The sequence below is a fragment of the Dama dama genome, chromosome 1 (assembly GCF_033118175.1).
Source record: "Dama dama isolate Ldn47 chromosome 1, ASM3311817v1, whole genome shotgun sequence".
NCBI classification, from domain to species: domain Eukaryota; kingdom Metazoa; phylum Chordata; class Mammalia; order Artiodactyla; family Cervidae; genus Dama; species Dama dama.
The window spans coordinates 53,089,879-53,108,294 of NC_083681.1; the positions used below are offsets into that span (position 1 = coordinate 53,089,879).

The following is an 18,416-nucleotide window of genomic DNA, read 5'->3' on the forward strand; positions in this document are numbered from 1 at the left end:
CATTGTATGCAGGCATGGCACAAGGGTTATGTATATATTATCTGGTTTATAACTCTGGCCAAATAAAATTCTTTAATTTTCTCATCTGCACTTTCTCTCAGTCTTCATATCTCACAGTCAAAGACATCACTATTAACATATTGATTTAGGTTCCAAGTCTAGGCAATTTTTATTACTGTCTTTCTCATTCTCTACTCATCTAACTCATTAGCGGGTTTTCCTGACTCAGAAACAAAAGGGAACCACGTTACTGGCTTCTCAATTTCTAGTACAAATGATACTATTTTAAGCTGCTATCATCCCTCACTCGAAAGTCTCCAAGAAAATGTAAGCTACATTTGGGCAGGCTCCCTGTGTTATTGATCACAGCTGTATCTGTAGAACAATGCTTGGCCCCTACTAGGCTTTTGCTAACCATATCCTGAATGAATGCATGTTGCAACAAACATTTGAAGTGGTGCTATTACTATGTCCATCTTATAGATGGGGAAACAGGCTTGCAGTGGTTAAGCAATTTGCCTAAATTCACACAGCAAATATCAAAACCAGGATTCAAATCCACGGTCTAACTCTAGTGCCAGCTCCATTATTCACGGTGCTGCCCTACTGAAATACACAGGTTATACGGAAGGATTTTTTTTTTTTTTTTTTTTTTTTTAGCTGATGTTAGGAGAAATTTTATTTGAAATCCCCCAATTCTTGAGAATAAAGTTCACGTGCCCCTTCACGCAACCTTTTAGGCACAGCATAGTTTGGCTTCTTCCTTCGTCTCATCTCTCCTCGTGTCTTTTTCTCCCAACATTTCAACTATAATGAAAACTTCTCTTTCCAGCAAACACCCCCTCTCTCATCCATTCTGGAAAAACTTCCCCTAATTTCTCAATTCTGAGAGATTATAACAGGCAGCACTTTATCCCAGCTGGCAGGACTTAACTAAAATATTTACTTCTGTCTTTATTGTTCACTGCTGTGTCCCAGTGCCTAGAAGTGGCCGGAAACAGACGAAGTACCTAGTTAATATCCATTGACTAAATGTGTGACAGGGCAAGGATTATTTTATCAGTTTACGGGTGGAAAGATCACCGTCCCTAGAGAGGTGAGCTATTTTCGCGGTGCGTCAGCCACGACCTGGCAGAGCCTGGATTCGACACTAGAGTTCTACAGGCAGCCGTTCCAGACCACGCCTGCGCTCCTCGTTCCTCACTTCCGTCAGTTCCTATTAGCTCCACCTACTTCAACCTGCGCCGTCTCTGAAACTAGTTTGACCCTCGAGCGGCCGCCGTAGCGCGTCGCCTTCGTTGCCGTGGGAAACGACCCGGGACCTGGGAGGGAGAAACGACGTTTCCCGCCGGCGGGAGCTGCGGTTGTGGCGGCTAGGGGAGCTCAGCTGCGGCGGGGCACAGCGCCGCGGCACCATGGCGGACCAGATTTATCTGGAAAATATAGACGAGTTCGTCACGGACCAGAACAAGATCGTGAGGAGCTAGGACGGGGGAATGCGGGCGTGCGACTGGGGTTTTGGGCCCAGTGAGGGCGGCAGGGGCCTTGATCCCTCTGCGTGTGGCTGCATGGGGCTGGTCCAGTGGAGACCGTCCCCATTCCTGGTGCCCCAGGCAGAGCGAGGACTCGCCGGGGAGGACTTCTGCCCCGCCGGCAGATCCAGGTTCCTCGGCTGGGCGTGCTGGGCTCTGCGCAGACCAAGGCCACGGAGGTCGGGCGGGGAGGGAGGAGCCTTGATTGATGTTGTTTCTAAGGCGTCTTCACACGTTTCCTGCAAGGTGGTTGGTGTTTGAAGTCTCAAGTTTACAGTTGAGGAAATTGTGTTTTGACCGGGTTAAGTAACAAGTTGTTTAATCTGACCGTCAGTTGGTTTCGTTTTCCTAGAAGTTTGTTATTGATTCAGGCTTGACCTCCCTCACAGGGTTGAAGTAAAGATCAAGTGAGACGATGGATGTGAGAGCGTTTCACAAATCGTGATGATTGAGGGCCTACTGTGAACTTTGGGTACACGTTATTGCGTGTACTTTTTTACAGTGACGCATAGAGGTCGGTGGAAGTAGCCTTAGAAAAGGTAGTTGAAGCAGAGAGGCCAAATAACTTGTGGTTAGTAAGGGATAATCCGTCTGCAGGAGACCTAGGTTTGATCCTTGGGTTGGGAAGATCTCCTGGGAGAAGGGAACAGCAACCCACTCCAGTAATTTTGCCTGGAGAATTCCCTGGACAGAGGAGCCTGCTGGGCTATATATATAGTCCATGGGGTCACAGAGAGTAGGACACGACTGAGTGACTAACACACACACAAGGGATAATCAATTTTCCAGTCTGTGTTCTGCTAGTGCTTTCCTCTACATCCCACTGCCTTTGCCCAGCCTGTGCTTAGTCTTCTAGTTACTGGAAACTCAGCGTTTAGAATTGTAAGACTTTGAGAGGAGCGTGACAGGTTACAAGGAAGTGGCAAATGACAGTTCAAGGAAGGATGGGAGGAAGAGCAAAGCTTGATGCAAGTAATTCCCAGTCTAACCTCTGATAGAGTATTTATCCACTTCACTCATTCCCTGACCCCTGCACCATCTGTGCCCTTTAATATTTATGTGGCTGCAACTTTCTTCAGAAGTTTCTGAGTTGTACACTCCAAAGTAACTTAAGTTTCTGAGTGAGTTTGAGGATAGTTTTTGGTGATGACGCCATAAGAGGAGAGAAATGTGGAAAGAAGGACCAGTGTGAAACAGGGAGTGTAAGGAAATTGAGAGCTTTTTCTGTGTATATTCAACCTTTTTCGATTCTTGCATTAATCTGTGATACAGACTTCTTTGTAAAATAAATGTCAGAGTCCTACCTGCCCAGATGGATGGTTCTTGGCAAAACTGGGGTGGCATTTAATGTAATTTATAAGGCGTAATTGCCTCAGAATCTTTAGGAATCCTTTGGGCTGACCTGCGCTCTGCAGTCATCTAATAAAATTTTTTTAAAAACTCCTTCTTGCAGGTGACATACAAATGGCTGAGCTATACACTAGGAGTTCATGTTAATCAGGCCAAACAGTAAGTACAATTTATCACTAACTTTAATCAGATTGGAACTTTTTGTTTTGCTTGTTTGTTTTCTTTTACTTTGTTGTTAGCTTTACAGAGAGTCTCTTGATTAGAACTCCGCTCCCCACCCCACCCCCATCCCCCACCCAGGGAAATGGGAAAGTATAGTGTTTCTATTGCTTTTTACTGCTTTTGTCTATTAGTTAAGAGATGGGTGGATTTGTATACAACTGTGTGGTGATATGTTTATTGGATTTATTTGTAGCCTTGCCTTCTGGTTAATCACTTTGTTATTTCAAAAAATTTATTTAATGGGCTAGCCAGTTCTGTTTACATCTCAGATTTCTATGTCTGTTATCTCAAACATCTTCTTTGCATTTTCACATGTGCTTCTTAGGTCTCTGGGTGTTATTGAACTACTTTCATAATGAGGTCAACAGGTGTTTGACGCAGGCTGTATAACAGTATAAGACAGGGGAGAACACTTAAGAGAAACTAAAAAGGGAGGGTTTAGGATGACACCGAGTATTACCCTTCTTGAATTTTGCCCTATTACCTTCCTTACTGAAACTTGTAGTCCAACTTGGAACCAAAATGGAAAAGGCAGGCTTTTGGATTAACTTCAAAATTTCTTCACCTGCAAATGTCCAGTGGGTAGGAATTGGTGAATAGACTGAGAGCACATATATTGAGTTAAATACTCATTTCATTTGCTTTATTCCTGATGGTGGTCTGATTTTTCCCTATTCCTTGAATCATAGGAACATTCTGTGAGTCTTAGAAAAATCCTTGATCTCTAGAATGGGTTGATTTGGCTTGCTCTTTGACAGATACAGAAGTTTATTTTATGATAAGTCGCAATTTGTTATTCTTAATGCCAGAGGCAGGGAGAAAAATTTCACATTCATGATAAACATTGCAACGAGGAATTCAGTCTTTATTTGTAATGGAAAGCCCCAGCCTCGTGTCCTTGTCTCGTGTACATACATGTGTCCACCTGCTCTCAGGTGCTTGCACTTAGGCCACACGAGAACACGCGCTTCACGGGGCTCCTGGGCCAGCTCTCCTGGCTGGGGAACTGAGGTAAACTAGCTGAGAGGAGGGTCTACCTTACATAAGGTATAGGTAGAAACTTGATTTCTAGACCCATGCCCCACTCCCCCACTCCAGTCCCAGCAGATATTTGAGGTTCGTGTCCCTCCTCAGCTCCTCAGCACAACAGTTAAGTATTTACAGAGCTTCTAGGAGTTTTATTTATTTATTTTTGGCTGTGTTGGGTCCTCGTTGCTGGCGCGGGGGCTTTCTCTAGTTGCTGCAGGTGGGAGCTACTCTCTGGTTGCCGTGCACAGGCTTCTCACTGCTGTGGCTTCTCTTGTTGTGGAGCCAGGGCTCTAGAGCATGAGGGCTTCAGTAGCTGTGACATACAGGCTAAATTGCTCCATAGCATGTGGGATCTTCCCAAACCAGAGCTCAAACCTGCATCCCCTGCATTGGCAGATGGATTCTTAATCGCTAGACCACCAAGGAAGTCCCCTAGTTTTGACTGAGATGTTTATACCTTCGAGACTTAAAACTCTTGGCTCAGGGCTAGGTTTATACTGATTTTGACTATTTGAGATTGCTCTGTCTAAGACTAGTCCAGGCCCAAACCTAGCAGGTTCAGGTAACTTTAGGACTGGATACCCATAAGAGTAATTGTTGTTTATGGTTATGAATGTTTAAGTATGAAATGAGGTAACTATTACTACTAATATATAAGCCTATTGAGATTAAAGGTGCATATTGAGGACTGGAGATGAAATAAAGTTGCCTGGAATTTTACTGTAGCTACCCTTATTTCCTATAATTTTTATGGAGTTAATACACACATTCTAGCCCTTGCCTGTGTACCAACTTTATCCCATAGCACTTTCTACCTCATTTATACTCTAGCCATATTTACCTTTCTGTTCCTTAGATATGCCAAGCCCGTTCTCACACAAGGAAATTTGTACCATTCTCTCTGCCTGGAATGCTCTTCTCACAGCTTTCCTCACTGTACACGGTTCAGCTCAAATTTCACACATTACTTCATGTAACAGCTCTTTCCTAATGCTCTACTCCTCTCTCTCTCTGTCTGTTAATTTTTTTTATAATTATTTTTTAAAAACTTTCTTTTAAAGCTTTTTATATATTTTTATATAAATATATGAAATATATATAAATATATTTATATATATTATATGTATGAAATATATATATTTATATATTTCATATATCATATAGTTCACCTATTTAGACTATACAACTCAGTGATTTTTAATATATTTACAGAGTTGTGCAGTCAGCACTATAGTTAATCTGAGAAGATATTCATCACCCCAGAAAAGAAACCCTGTATCCATTAGCAGCCCTTCATCATTCCTGCCCCCCAGCATCAGGCAACCACTAGTACACTTTCTCTCTATAGATTTGCCTAGGCCGGACATTTCATATAAATGGGATCATGTAATAAGCAATCTTGGGTGTCTGATTCCCTCCGCTTAGCATATCTCCAGGGTTTGTCTATGTTAAAGCATGTGTCAGTACTTCATTCCTTTCTGTGGTTGAATAATATTCCATTATATGGTGTAAGTTCTCTAGGGCTGCCATAACAGAATACTACAAACGGGTGGCTTGAAACAACAGAAATTTATTGTCTCAGTTCTGGAGGCTTAAAGTCCAAAATTAAGATGTTGGCCAGGCTGTGTTCCTTCTGAAACTTGTACAGAAAAATCCTTTCTTGCTTCTTCCTAGCTTCTGGTGGTTTACTAGCAGTCTTTGGCATTCCCTGGTTTGTAGCTGTGTAACCCCACTGTCTGCCTTCCTAGTCACTTGGCATGCTTCCTGTGTGTCTGTCTCATCACATAGCCATCTTATAAGGATACAATCATAGATTAGGAGCCCACCCTACCCCAGTATGACCTGTCTTAACTAATTATATCTGCAAAGGCCCTGTGTCCAAATCGTGTCATACTTTGAGGTACTGGTGGTTAGGACTTCAACATATCTTTTTGGGGGGACACAAATCAACCCATAACATATGGATATACAACATTTTATTTGTCCATTCACCAACTGATGGACATTTGGGTAGTTTCCACATTTGGGGCTTTAGTGAATAATGCTACCGTGAATATTTGTGTACAAGTTTTTGTGTAGACATATGTTTTCAGTTCTCTTAATATACACCTAAGATTGGAATTTCTGGGTCATATGTAACATTTTGAGGATCTGAGGTGATTAACTGTTTTTCAGAATGACTACACTGTTTTACAATCCCACCAACAAGGTATGAGGTTCTGCTTCCTCAACATTCTTGTCAACTCTTTCTACCATCTGTCTTTTAATTTTAGCCATCCTAGTGAGTATGAAGTTTTATCATTATGTTTTTGATTTGCATTTCTATAATGGCTAATGATATTGATCATGTTTTCCTGTGCTCATTGACCATTTGTGTATCTTCTTTGGAGAAATACATGTCCAGATCCTTTGCTCATTTTTTCCCATGGGTTTTTTTTTTTTTGTCTTTACTATTATTGAATTGTAAGAGTGAGTTCTTTGTGTATTCAAGTCTGGATTTGTTTATTTGACTGTGCTGGGTCTTAGTTGTAGCGTGAGGGATCCTTTTTGGTTGTGTCATGTGGGATGTTTTTAGTTGCAGCATGCGATCTCCTAGTCGCGGTATGCAAGCTCTTAGTTGCTGCGTATGAGATTGAACCCTGGCCTCCTGCACTGGGAGTGCTGAGTGTTAGACACTGGACCACCAGGGAAGCCCCTCTACATATTCTAGATACACTGTCCTGATCAGATAATGATTTCACCCATTCTGTGGGTTGTCTTTGCACTTTCTTGATGGTGTCCTGTGAAGCACAGAAGTTATTATTATTGAGAGTGTCTTAATTTTTTTTTTCTTCTGTTGCTTGTGCTTTTCATATTGTATCTAAGGAGGCTTAGTCTAATCCAAGTAAATCATGAAGATTTAATTCTGTGTTTTCTTCTGAGAGTTCTATAGTCTTAGCTCTTAAATCAGTAATTATCACTTTAACATTTCTACATACTTTGTTCTTATTATACTTCCTCACAGTAAGAGTACACTATAGTTTTCATATTAGATGTTGGTTCAAGGTAACTTATAAATGAAGCCCTAAAATGTGTATAGGCATACCTTATATTATTGTACTCCTCTTTATTGCATTTTGCAGATACTACATTTTTTTCTTTCTTTTCTTTTTTTTTTTTTTTTTTTTTACAAATTGGAGGTTTGCAGTAACCCTGCATTGAGCAAGTCTGTGAGTGCCATTTTTGCAGTAGCGTTTGCCTATTTCTTGTCTCTGGGTCACATTTTGGTAATTCTCATTATGTTTCAAACCCTCAATCAGCAAGCAGATTATGACTTGCTATAGGCTCAGAGGATGGCTAGCATTTTTAGCAATAAATTAAAAAAAAAATTAGCTACTTGGCCTCATCAAGTCTTAACTTGTGGCATACGGGCTTTTTTGTTGTGCTGCTCGGACTCTCCAGTCGTGATGCGCAGGCTTAGTTGCCTTGCAGCATGTGGAATCTTACTTACCTTACCAGGGATCGAACATGTGTCTCCTGCATTGCAAGACAGATTTTTAACCACTGTACCACCAGGGAAGTCCACAATAAATTATTTTTTAATTAAGGTGTATACATTGTTTTGTAGACATAATGGTGTTACATCCTTAATAGACTACAGTATAATGTAAACATAGCTGTTAGATTCACTGGGAAACCAAAAATTTATTTGCTTTATTTTGATATTCACTTTATTGCAGTGGTCTGGAAGTGAACCTACAGTATCTCTGGGGTATACCTATAAATAATAACTATTTTTTCAGGCATCATTTTGCATATGGTGTAAGGAAAGGGCCCAACTTCATTCTTTTGATGTGGATATCCAGTGTTCGGCATTTCATAATTCTTACTTCCAGCTGACATTTTCTCGCTTATTGTATGCCCTCCTCCCACTAGAATATAAACTCTGTGAAGGCAGGGAGCATGTTTATCAGATTCATCACTGTTCCAGTTACTGTTGCTTTGTAACAAATTGCCCCAGGTTTAGCAACTTGAAACAACCGTTTTATTATGTTCGTAGATTCTTCTCATTTAGAACTTGGGCATGGCGCAATGAGAATGGTTGTCTCTGTTCCATGATGTCTGGTGCCTCAGCTGAGAGGCGTCAGTGACTGAAGCCTGATCATGTGTAGGCATCTTTATTCTCATGTCTGGCAGTTTTTGCTGGCTGTCAGCTGGGACTTCAGCAGGGGCTGTTGACCAGTCATTGTGTGTGACCTGTTTATATGGTCTGGGCTTCTTAAGAGCATGTTTTCAGGTAGTGAGGCTTCTTACCCAGCAATTCACAGCTCTAAAAACTCACGCTCCAGTGGAAGGCAGCAGTTGATTGCCTTTTCTTACTGGCCTCAGAAGTCAAGCAGTGTCCTGTCTGCTTCATTTTTTTGGTTACAATGAATCTCTAGCCTTCCTAGATTCAAGGGGCGAGGATGACTCCACCTGTTTATGGGAAGATGAAGAAGAGCATGCAGGATGGGAGATGTTGTGGCAGCCATCTTTGGAAAATACAGTCTGCCACAATCATTGTATCTTCACACCTGGCTCATAATATTGTTGTTCAGTCACTAAGTCATGTCCAACTCTTTGCATCCCCATGGATAGCAGCACACCAGGCTCCTCTGTCCTCCTCCCTCTCCCAGAATTTGCTCAGATCATGTCTGTTGGGTCAGTGATGCTATCTAACCATCTCATTATCTGCCACACCCTTCTCCTTTTGCCTTCCATCTTTCCCAGCTCATAATAGGTGCCAGTGAATATTTATTGAGTGAGTTCTGGGCACTATGGTAGATATTTTCACATATGTTTATCTCATGTAATCTTTATAACAATCCAATATAATGGGTGTTATCAATCTCTTTTAACACATGAGAAAACAGAGACTTAGAGTGTCCTGTCATCCTTTTTTCTCTTATCTGTAGTGAAAGCATTTAAATTATTGTTGGCACTGAGGGCAGTGACTGGACATGGTTGTTACTGTTTGCCTGGATTCAATAAAGAAATATTTTTTCAGGTTTTACTACATTTTTAGCATTATTCTAGGCTCTGTTATAAAACAGCAAACTTGACAGACAAGGTCTTTCCCATCATTGACTTAAGATAATTTCAGGCTATAAAAATGCTGTGAAGGAATTAGATTAGGGAAGATAATAGAGACTATACACCTTATATATCTTAGGGAAAATTTTGGGTGGAATTGATCAGGAGGGATGAGGAGGTGTATAGTTAATCATGTGGGTAGGAAGTGCATCTTGTAGGAAGTCATATTTATTGTCATTCATGTTTAAGAATATTTTGCATGTTTTGTTGCTGAGATGTTTGACATAATCAAATTAGATGAACATGTTTTAGAGATTCAGAAGACATTTAGAAAATTTTAAAGAGTTTGTGCAGTGTTGACCATCTTGTTAATATAAAACAGAACTGGTTGATCTGGTGAGATGGGTGCACAGAGGACAATGACTGTAATAATGCAAGCAAGACTATGAGTTGTTGATAAAAGACAGTGCATTTCACCAGCAAGCTGAGAGTATCTTGGTATAGTCCCTGCCTACCATTTCTTCTGCTAGTATGGTCCTAACTAGCATAATTAAACCAAAATGTTCATGACTCTGTGTCCCTCATCTTTTCTAACACAACTGCTGCATGGAAGGAAATACTAAAGAGAACAGGAGAGAGGAATCAGCAAAAATGCTGATTTTTTTCCTCCTCAGGGTGTTTATAGTCTAGTGGGGATGGCAGATACATAAACAATTAGAATACAGTGTGGTAAGTGCTATAATAACAGATGTGGGATAGTTCCCGTTAGAACTTAGAAGGCAAGGCTGCCCTGCTCGCTTAGTGGTGTTAGGGAAGGCTTCACATAGGAGATAATAACTGAGCTGTTGTCTTGATGAGGAATTAGGTAGATGAGGTCTGAGAAGAACATTCTAGGCAGAAGGAGGGCATACAAAAGAGCTAGGAGAACTGCAGAATGTTTCATAAGGCTGAAAATAGTGTGAGTATGGGAGAATGGTGAGAAATACAGGGGCCAGAAGAAGAAAAGTCTTACATGTCACTGATGGAACTGTGGCTCCTTAGGGGATAGGGCGCTACTGAAAACTTTTGAACAAAGAGTAATACTTCAGATAAGAATAACCAGCTACCTTTTCAACAGTAGTTAATGGCTAATGGGTATCTCAGATTTAACATGCCCCAAAACTTAATTCCTAATTATTCTCCACCCACCCCCCACCATCACCCCCTTCTGCTTTTCTCCATCTCAGTGAATGACAACTTCATTCTTTGAGTTGCTTAGTCCAGTCATCCTTGATTTCTCTTTCTCTCATACCTCACAATCAGTCCATCATCAAATCCTGTTGTTTCTTCCTTTAAGATGTACCCAGAATTCATCCACTAATTAGTACCACCCTAGTCTGAGCCGCCATCATCTCTAGCCTCAATTATTGCAGTAGCCTTGTAACTGGTCTTCTGCTTCCTTCCTTGCTCCTTAATAGTATATTCTCCACACAGCAGTCAGAAATCCTCCTAAAAGGTGAGATCATGTTATTTGTGCTCTAATCCTTCTAATAACTTCCTTCCTAATGGGCCACAAAGCCTACATGTCTCGCACTTGGCTCTTCTTTCCTTCTTCCTTATTCAGCACACTCACCTTTTCTGTTCCTTGCCTCAGAACCTTTAGATTTGTTGTTTTTTCTGCCTAGAACATTCTTTGCTGAGATACCCACATTGGTGGGCTCTATTCATGAGGCCTTCCTTAATCTTATATAAATAGCAAAACTTAGACACTCTATTCTTCTAGTCTTTTTTTCTCCCTATAGATTTACTACCATCTGACTTCTTATTTGTTTATTATTTGTCTCTCTTTTCTGCAGTACAAATTCTAAATGGTTAAGAACTTTGACTGCTTTGTTCACTATTCTATCCCCAAGGCATAGAGCATGAGGTAGCCACCCAGTTAAGTTTTGTTGACAGATGACTTGATTTGCATTTCTAAAACTTCACCTTGGCAGCCTTGTGAATAGTGAGTGGGAAGGGGGTGTGAGGAAGACATTGACCCTTGGAATTGAAATAGTCCAGTCAAGAGATTTGGAGGGCAGGGAGTCAAGAATTACTTGGGAGGTAAAACTGACAAGATTTGGCACATCACCAGACTGGGAGAAGTGAGCGATAATGACTCCCAGATTTCTGGCTTGGATGGTTTGAGCAGATGATGTTGTTGGGAATAAATGAAGCCAGGAGGGTGAATGAAGTGGGTCAAAGAGAGTATGTTGTGAGGTGACCAGTCATCCTTTGTGTGCCCAAGACTGTTGGTTTTAGCACTAAAATCCATGTGAGGAGATACCTCAGATCAGGCAAACCCAGATGATTGGTCACTCTAATGCAGAGTGAAAAGGTAGCTGAGGACAACCCCAGCAGTACAGAAGGGGAGGAGGAAGTCAAGTCTGTGCGGGAAGTAGAGCGGAGCCAGTTCAAGAGTGGCAGGAGATGAGTGAGGCATTGGATCAAGGAAGCTAAGAGAGTTGTCCACAGTATAGGTTGAGTTTTCCTTGGAACTTTTGTTTCTAGCCATCCTTGGCAGAAGTATGACATGTTATAGAGGCTTGGTAAAAGTTTCTTGAAATAAACAACACAAATGATGTCTCTTTCCTTGATGTTAAACTGTAAGTTATTGAGGGGAGTCAGCTTCTGATGCTAATCAGATCACAAGGATAAAAAAGGATTTAGGGAATGTTACTAAAAGCAATATTATTTCTATATTGAATATTTGGCAGTCTTAGTTTACTCACACTGCCCAGTATTCGTTAACCTTTTACTTTTTGGTTTTGAAACAACATTGATTCTGAATGATCCTAAAATTGGAATTTCAGAGCCGGACCATTGTGATCATCTATAAGATGGTTCTTAAATGTTTTGGAGTAATCCTTCTGCAAATCTGTTGAAAACCTTGAACCATCTCCACCTTCTCCCCGCCTCCTTCCCTTGCAAAACACACATTTTGCTTACAATATTGAGGGGTGAAGGGTTATGGATCCCAGGGTAAGAGAACTGCCAATCTCATACAGCCCTCTGTAATTATACCTCAGGATATAAAGAGGCCTAGAAAAACTATTTTATCCAGGGTCACATGTCTAGATAGCAACTGAACGTATTCTTGATTGATTATTCTAGCCATTACATGCCTTCTTTTAATGCAGGCTCAGTCTCACTTGACTGATTATTAGATTTATTTCAGTTGTTTGTTCACTGTGCTGGCTGTATACAAGTTGAACCCACCCTCTATGTTCCATTCATCTTTTTAAATTTTTTTGTCCATGAACAGAGCAAAAATATTCTGTATAATGTTTGATGGACTATCAGATTTACTATACCTAACTTTTAAGTCATGAATTAAGAATTGGTAAGATAAACTTTTACTAATGACTTACTTTTGCATTTTGTTTGTAACAGGATGCTCTATGATTACGTTGAAAGGAAGCGAAAGGAAAATTCAGGAGCCCAACTGCATGTCACCTATTTAGTGTCTGGCAGTCTCATTCAGAATGGACATTCTGTAAGTTCTCAGAATCTTATAATGAGTTTAAATGTGTTTGAGCTATTAATAGTGTTATGTAACAACACAGAGCAAAAACAACAAGATCCCAGTATTATGGAAATTTTAGAAAGCTACTTGAAGACAGTGATTATTTTGAATTTTTAGACTAAACCTAAAACTCTTGGGAAGTTTGGGTAATATCAATACAGAGACTATTACCATCACTGTACAATTTCCCTAGGCAATAAGACATTCCAGACTGCTTCTGTTCCGCTTTCTTCCTTTTGAAGCTATACTGGGGACAATGGTGGTTAATTTCCAGCCTGTTCAGATGTCAAGCCACACAGGTGTTCCGCAAGTACAATTTTTTTTTAAGTGAACTTGATTTTAATTTGAGCTCTCACCCCAGAATCTCTGCTGAAATAACTCCATTCCTTCTCCTGTACTGGACTGATTCTTGGGAACTTAATTCCTTCTTTCTCGCTTCCTCCCCAAACTGAGGAATACCTCTTCAGTTCTCACTTCCTAAACCTCACCTGAAGACTCTTTTGATCCCATACCACCAGCCCTAGAGAAGTAGCCCAAGGATCAAGATCCTCAGAGAATCACTGATGCATGTTTTCCTCTTCTCTTTTGACTTTCCCTGTGACTCGTAAGTTCAGAAGCCAGATTTATCAAAATACTTAATGGATTTGTCTTGTGTCAATAGAGTCTTAAGAGTGTGAGATTCCAGACTGGGATGGCAATTTTAGTAATTTATAAGGAGAAACAGAACTATGATCAATGTAAAGAAATAGAGAAAAACAATAGAATGGGAAAGACTAGAGATCTCTTCAAGAAAATTAGAGATACCAAGGAACATTTCATGCGAAGATGGGCTCAATAAAGGACAGAAATGGTATGGACCTGACAGAGCAGAAGATATTAAGAAGAGGTGGCAAGAATACACAGGAAGAACTGTAAAAAAAAGATCTTAACGCCCCAGTTAATCACGATGGTGTGATCACTCACCTAGAGCCAGACATCCTGGAATGTGAAGTCAAGTGGGCCTTAGGAAGCATCACTACAAACAAAGCTAGTGGAGGTGATGGAATCCCAGTTGAGCTACTTCAAATCCTAAAAGAAGATGCTGTGAAAGTGCTGCACTCAATATGCTAGCAAATTTGGAAAACTCAACAGTGGCCACAGGACTGGAAAAGGTCAGTTTTCATTCCAATCCCTAAGAAAGGCAATCCCAAAGAATGCTTAAGCTACCACACAATTGCACTCATCTCACATGCTAGTAAAGTAATGCTCAAAATTCTCCAAGCCAGGCTTCAGCAATACGTGAACCATGAACTTCCAGATGTTCAAGCTGGCTTTAGAAAAGGAGAGGAACCAGAGATCAAATTGCCAACATCCACTGTATTATCAAAAAAGCAAGAGAGTTCCAGAAAAACATCTGTTTCTGCTTTATTGACTATGCCAAAGCCTTTGACTGTGTGGATCACAATAAACTGTGGAAAATTCTGAAAGAGATGGGAATACCAGACCACCTGACCTGCCTCTTGAGAAACCTGTATGCAGGTCAGGAAGCAACAGTTAGAACTGGACATGGAACAACAGACTGGTTCCAAATAGGAAAAGGAGGACGTCAAGGCTGTATATTGTCACCCTGCTTATTTAACTTATATGCAGAATACATCATGAGAAATGCTGGGCTAGAAGAAGCACGAGCTGGAATCAAGATTGCTGGGAGAAATATCAATAACCTCAGATATGCAGATGACACCACCCTAATGGCAGAAAGTGAAGAAGAACTAAAGAGCCTCTTGATGAAAGTGAAAGAAGAGAGTGAAAAAGTTAGCTTAAAGCTCAGCATTCAGAAAACTAAGATCATGGCATCTGGTCCCATCAATTCATGGCAAATAGATGGGGAGACAATGGAAACAGTGACAGACTTTATTTTTGGAGGCTCCAAAATCACTGCAGATGGTGACTGCAGCCATGAAATTAAAAGATACTTACTCCTTGGAAGGAAAGTATGACCAACCTAGACAGTATATTAAAAAGCAGAGACATTACTTTGCCAACAAAGGTCTGTCTAGTCAAGGCTGTGGTTTTTCCAGTAGTCATGTATGGATGTGAGAGTTGGACTGTAAAGAAAGCTGAATGCCGAAGAATTGATGCTTTTGACCTGTGGTGTTGGAGAAGACTCGAGAGTCCCTTGGACTGCAAGGAGATCCAACCAGTCCATCCTAAAGGAAATCAGTCCTGGGTGTTCATTGGAAGGACTGATGTTGAAGCTGAAACTCTAATACTTTGGCCACCTAATGTGAAGAGCTGACTCATTTGAAAAGACCCTGATGATGGGAAAAATTGAGGGCAGGAGGAAAAGGGAACGACAGAGGATGAGATGGTTGGATGGCATCACTGACTCAATGGACATGGGTTTGGGTGGGCTCTGGGAGTTGGTGATGGACAGAGAGGCCTGGCGTGCTGCAGCTCATGGGGTCGCAAAGAGTTGGACATGATTGAGCGACTGAACTGAACTGAACTGAAGGGCTATCAGATACTTATATTCTATGACTAGCATATTCTTTCCTTGTTGGTAAACTGTTTGGCAAGCCAGATGTTAATTAGATACTTGCAAGTGTAGATGAAATCAGATGTCATTATATATCAGAAACAAGATTAAGCAGACCTGATTCAAAGATGCGTAGGTTTTCTGTGGTTTTAAACAGGTAAGTAATTTTTATTTTTCCAGTGATGATTGTTATTGTAAAAATTGCTTAATAATACATAGAAAGTAGAAATCTCCTTCTAATCTCATCCTGCAGAGGCTGCCAAAGGATTATTTGAATGTTTCAAGGAAATGATTGGTTGATTCTTTTTGTGATGTTAGAGGTTGTTGGCCTGATCCATTTTTAATTAGGTTCCCCATTAGCTTTTCATATAATGATTTTAGCTGAGATTGATTTTTATCATTACCTTGATCATTATTTCTCTAGGAGTTACAAAATGGTGATGTTCTAATTCTGTCATTCCTTCTGGATTTACTGGCTGGAATGTTTCTATAAAGAACAACTGTCTCTCACCAACTAGCCATATTTTCCCCAATTTTTTTTTTTTTTTGATGAACAGCTCAAGGGGCCTGCCCCAAGCCAGGCTCTGGGTTTATGGATGCTGAACTTACTCATGTGTTGCCCTTAACAGGAACCCACTGAATCAGAGCTCTACTCTCCTTTACATTGTTTTAGCACTGGCATTTCCACTGTGTTGTTTTTATGCGTTTCTAATATCCCCTAAGGCATCCTTTAGAGATACTAAACTGTCTCAGCTGCCATGTTTTCTCCGGAGGGTACCAGTTATTGTTTTTAGGGCTCCTGTTACATAGGTTTGAGTGATTAGTTCCTAATGCTCTTTTTCTCATAAGCTCTGCAGTTTTTATTGTACAATTTTGCAGAACATGACATTTTTAATAATGCTTGTTTTTTTTAAGAGAAAATACATTATGAAGACATACCAATATTCTCAGTACAAATTTACAATTACATTTTTAAAAAACTTACTCAATTTTATATTACTCTTTTTTTCTTATGTTGTAAACTTTGGTTGTCCTAACATTAAAATGAATATGTATTTGCTTTAGCCAGATACATGAGGTTTAGAAAAGCAAAACCAATAATTTTACTAACAATATGATGACTAAAGGCAGTTTAAGGTTTGTAAGTGATCCCAAGCACTACTCTGGCAGTTATAGTAATATTTCTCATTCCTCATTACAGCCACATGATCCTACATTGATGGATATATCTTAGTTTATTCAGCTCCCTTATTGATATGGCAGTTATAGAAATATTTCTCATTCCTCATTATAGCCACATGATCCTACATTGATGGATATACCTTAGTTTATTCATCAGTCCCTTATTGATAGTTGAGTTATTTACAATCTGATTATTACATATAGTGCCACAGTAAATAGCTCAATGTGTATGTTTTTTGTATGTTTTTGCCAGAGTGTTTTAGGATTATGTTCCTAGAGGTAGGCTATATATGAACTTTGCTGAATATTGCCAAATACTCTCCATTTTCCATTCCTACCAGCAATGTATGAGAGCACCTGTTCCTACACAGCACATGTCCTGTTCAGAATCATCTGCATTTCTCTTTTATGAACTGTGTCTTCATACTTCTTGCTTATTTTCTAAAGGATTGTTAGTCTTTGTTTTCTCTATTTTAGAAGCTATATGTTAGCCCTTTGTGATGTAAGTTGTAGATATTTTTCCCACTTGACCATTTGTCTTTTTACTTAAAATTGTTGGTTTTTTGTTATCCAAAAATGATTTGTTAGTTTTTATGGATTATTTCAGTTACTTCTGGGTTTTAAATTGCAGTCAAGAAACTTTTCTTTATTCTCAGGTTATATTAGTTTGTAGAAGAATTCACCCATATTTTCTTCTTGTGCATATATGGTTTAATTCTTAATTTTTAGATCTCTGATCCATTTAGAATTTATTTTTTTGTATTGTATGAGACAGATCCAGTTTTTAACTGGTTCCATATCATTATACAGTAATTCTCATTATGTTACTTACTGAAAATTCCTCTTTTCCTTGCAATAGGCAAAGTGCAAGTTTGAGGTGCTGTATTTTTTTAATTTGGGTTTTTGGGAGTTTTTTGTTTTTGTTACTGTTTTATATATATATATATATATACTCTCTCACTTTCCTTAACCTGATTGAGAAATTTTAAAGAAAGCAAGTTAAAAATGAGTCTGGAACATATATTTTCAGAGGAACCTAATGTTTCTAATTTTACATCCCAGTGCAGTTGAATTATTGGTAAGGAACCTTTAAAACTGCAAGTTGCACTATTAATACTTTAAATACTAATGAAGTGTTATTTCCTTACAGTGCCACAAGGTTGCAGTAGTGAGAGAAGATAAATTGGAAGGTAAGTATTTTAGCGATTTAGCAAGTTTTTCCTCTTAGGGCATCAGTGTCATTAACATTGCATATATATTTAGCTGCTTTACTGGAGAGCCATATATTCTTTTATTAGTAGTTTCTGAAACATGTTAAAATATGATACTTCACTAACTTCCCATTTTTAAGGCCAATAGCTGCTAATATTTATAAAGCACTTTTATTACAGAATTTCAAAACTTGTGATAGATAGGTAAAACACTTATGAATATCATATGGAACACCTCATTAACTATAAAAAGACAATGATCTCTAAATATTGTGTTGTATTCCATAGCAATATTTTTAGGAAGAAAATTAAAGAATGATTTTATAAAGTCAGAAAGGCATAGTATAACTTGAAGTTAAATTTTTCTACCCATTTCAAGACTGTTAATGCTACTGTTCTATTTTTTTAATACCCAAGTCAAAGGAATTTTGAAACATCCACATGATCTTGGATGTCTCAAGACAAAACCCACTGTCATACTTTGTATATAAAAATGCCTACCACTGGAGTGTTTTCTTATACATTAACTGAATTATTCAAGATAGTGAAGACGTCCAATATTTTCTTTCTGAATTCCCACAGTGGTAGATTTATTCATTCAATAGATACATAGTAAGTATCTACTTTATGTCAAGCTCTTTGCTAGGCACTAGGGACTTGGAACAAGTGAGGCATGGTCCCTTCCTTCATGGAACCTATAATTTGTTCTTGTGATTTTCCTCTGAAGACTTATTTGATTAGTAGTAGTATTGTTATATAGAGTTTCTTTTTATAAA

At 39.4% G+C, this 18,416-nt stretch overlaps 1 protein-coding gene across 1 annotated transcript in view; it reads left to right on the forward strand.

Moving 5' to 3' along the window:
* The first annotated feature begins 1,302 nt into the window (after positions 1-1,302).
* POLD3 (DNA polymerase delta 3, accessory subunit) overlaps positions 1,303-18,416 on the forward strand; it is a 44,614-nt gene continuing 27,500 nt past the window's right edge. The window contains exons 1-4 of the mRNA XM_061150204.1: positions 1,303-1,475; positions 2,986-3,041; positions 12,597-12,699; positions 17,580-17,619. Coding sequence (XP_061006187.1) covers positions 1,416-1,475; positions 2,986-3,041; positions 12,597-12,699; positions 17,580-17,619 — 259 coding nt within the window. The 5' untranslated portion in view covers positions 1,303-1,415. The remainder of the gene's footprint in view (positions 1,476-2,985; positions 3,042-12,596; positions 12,700-17,579; positions 17,620-18,416) is intronic.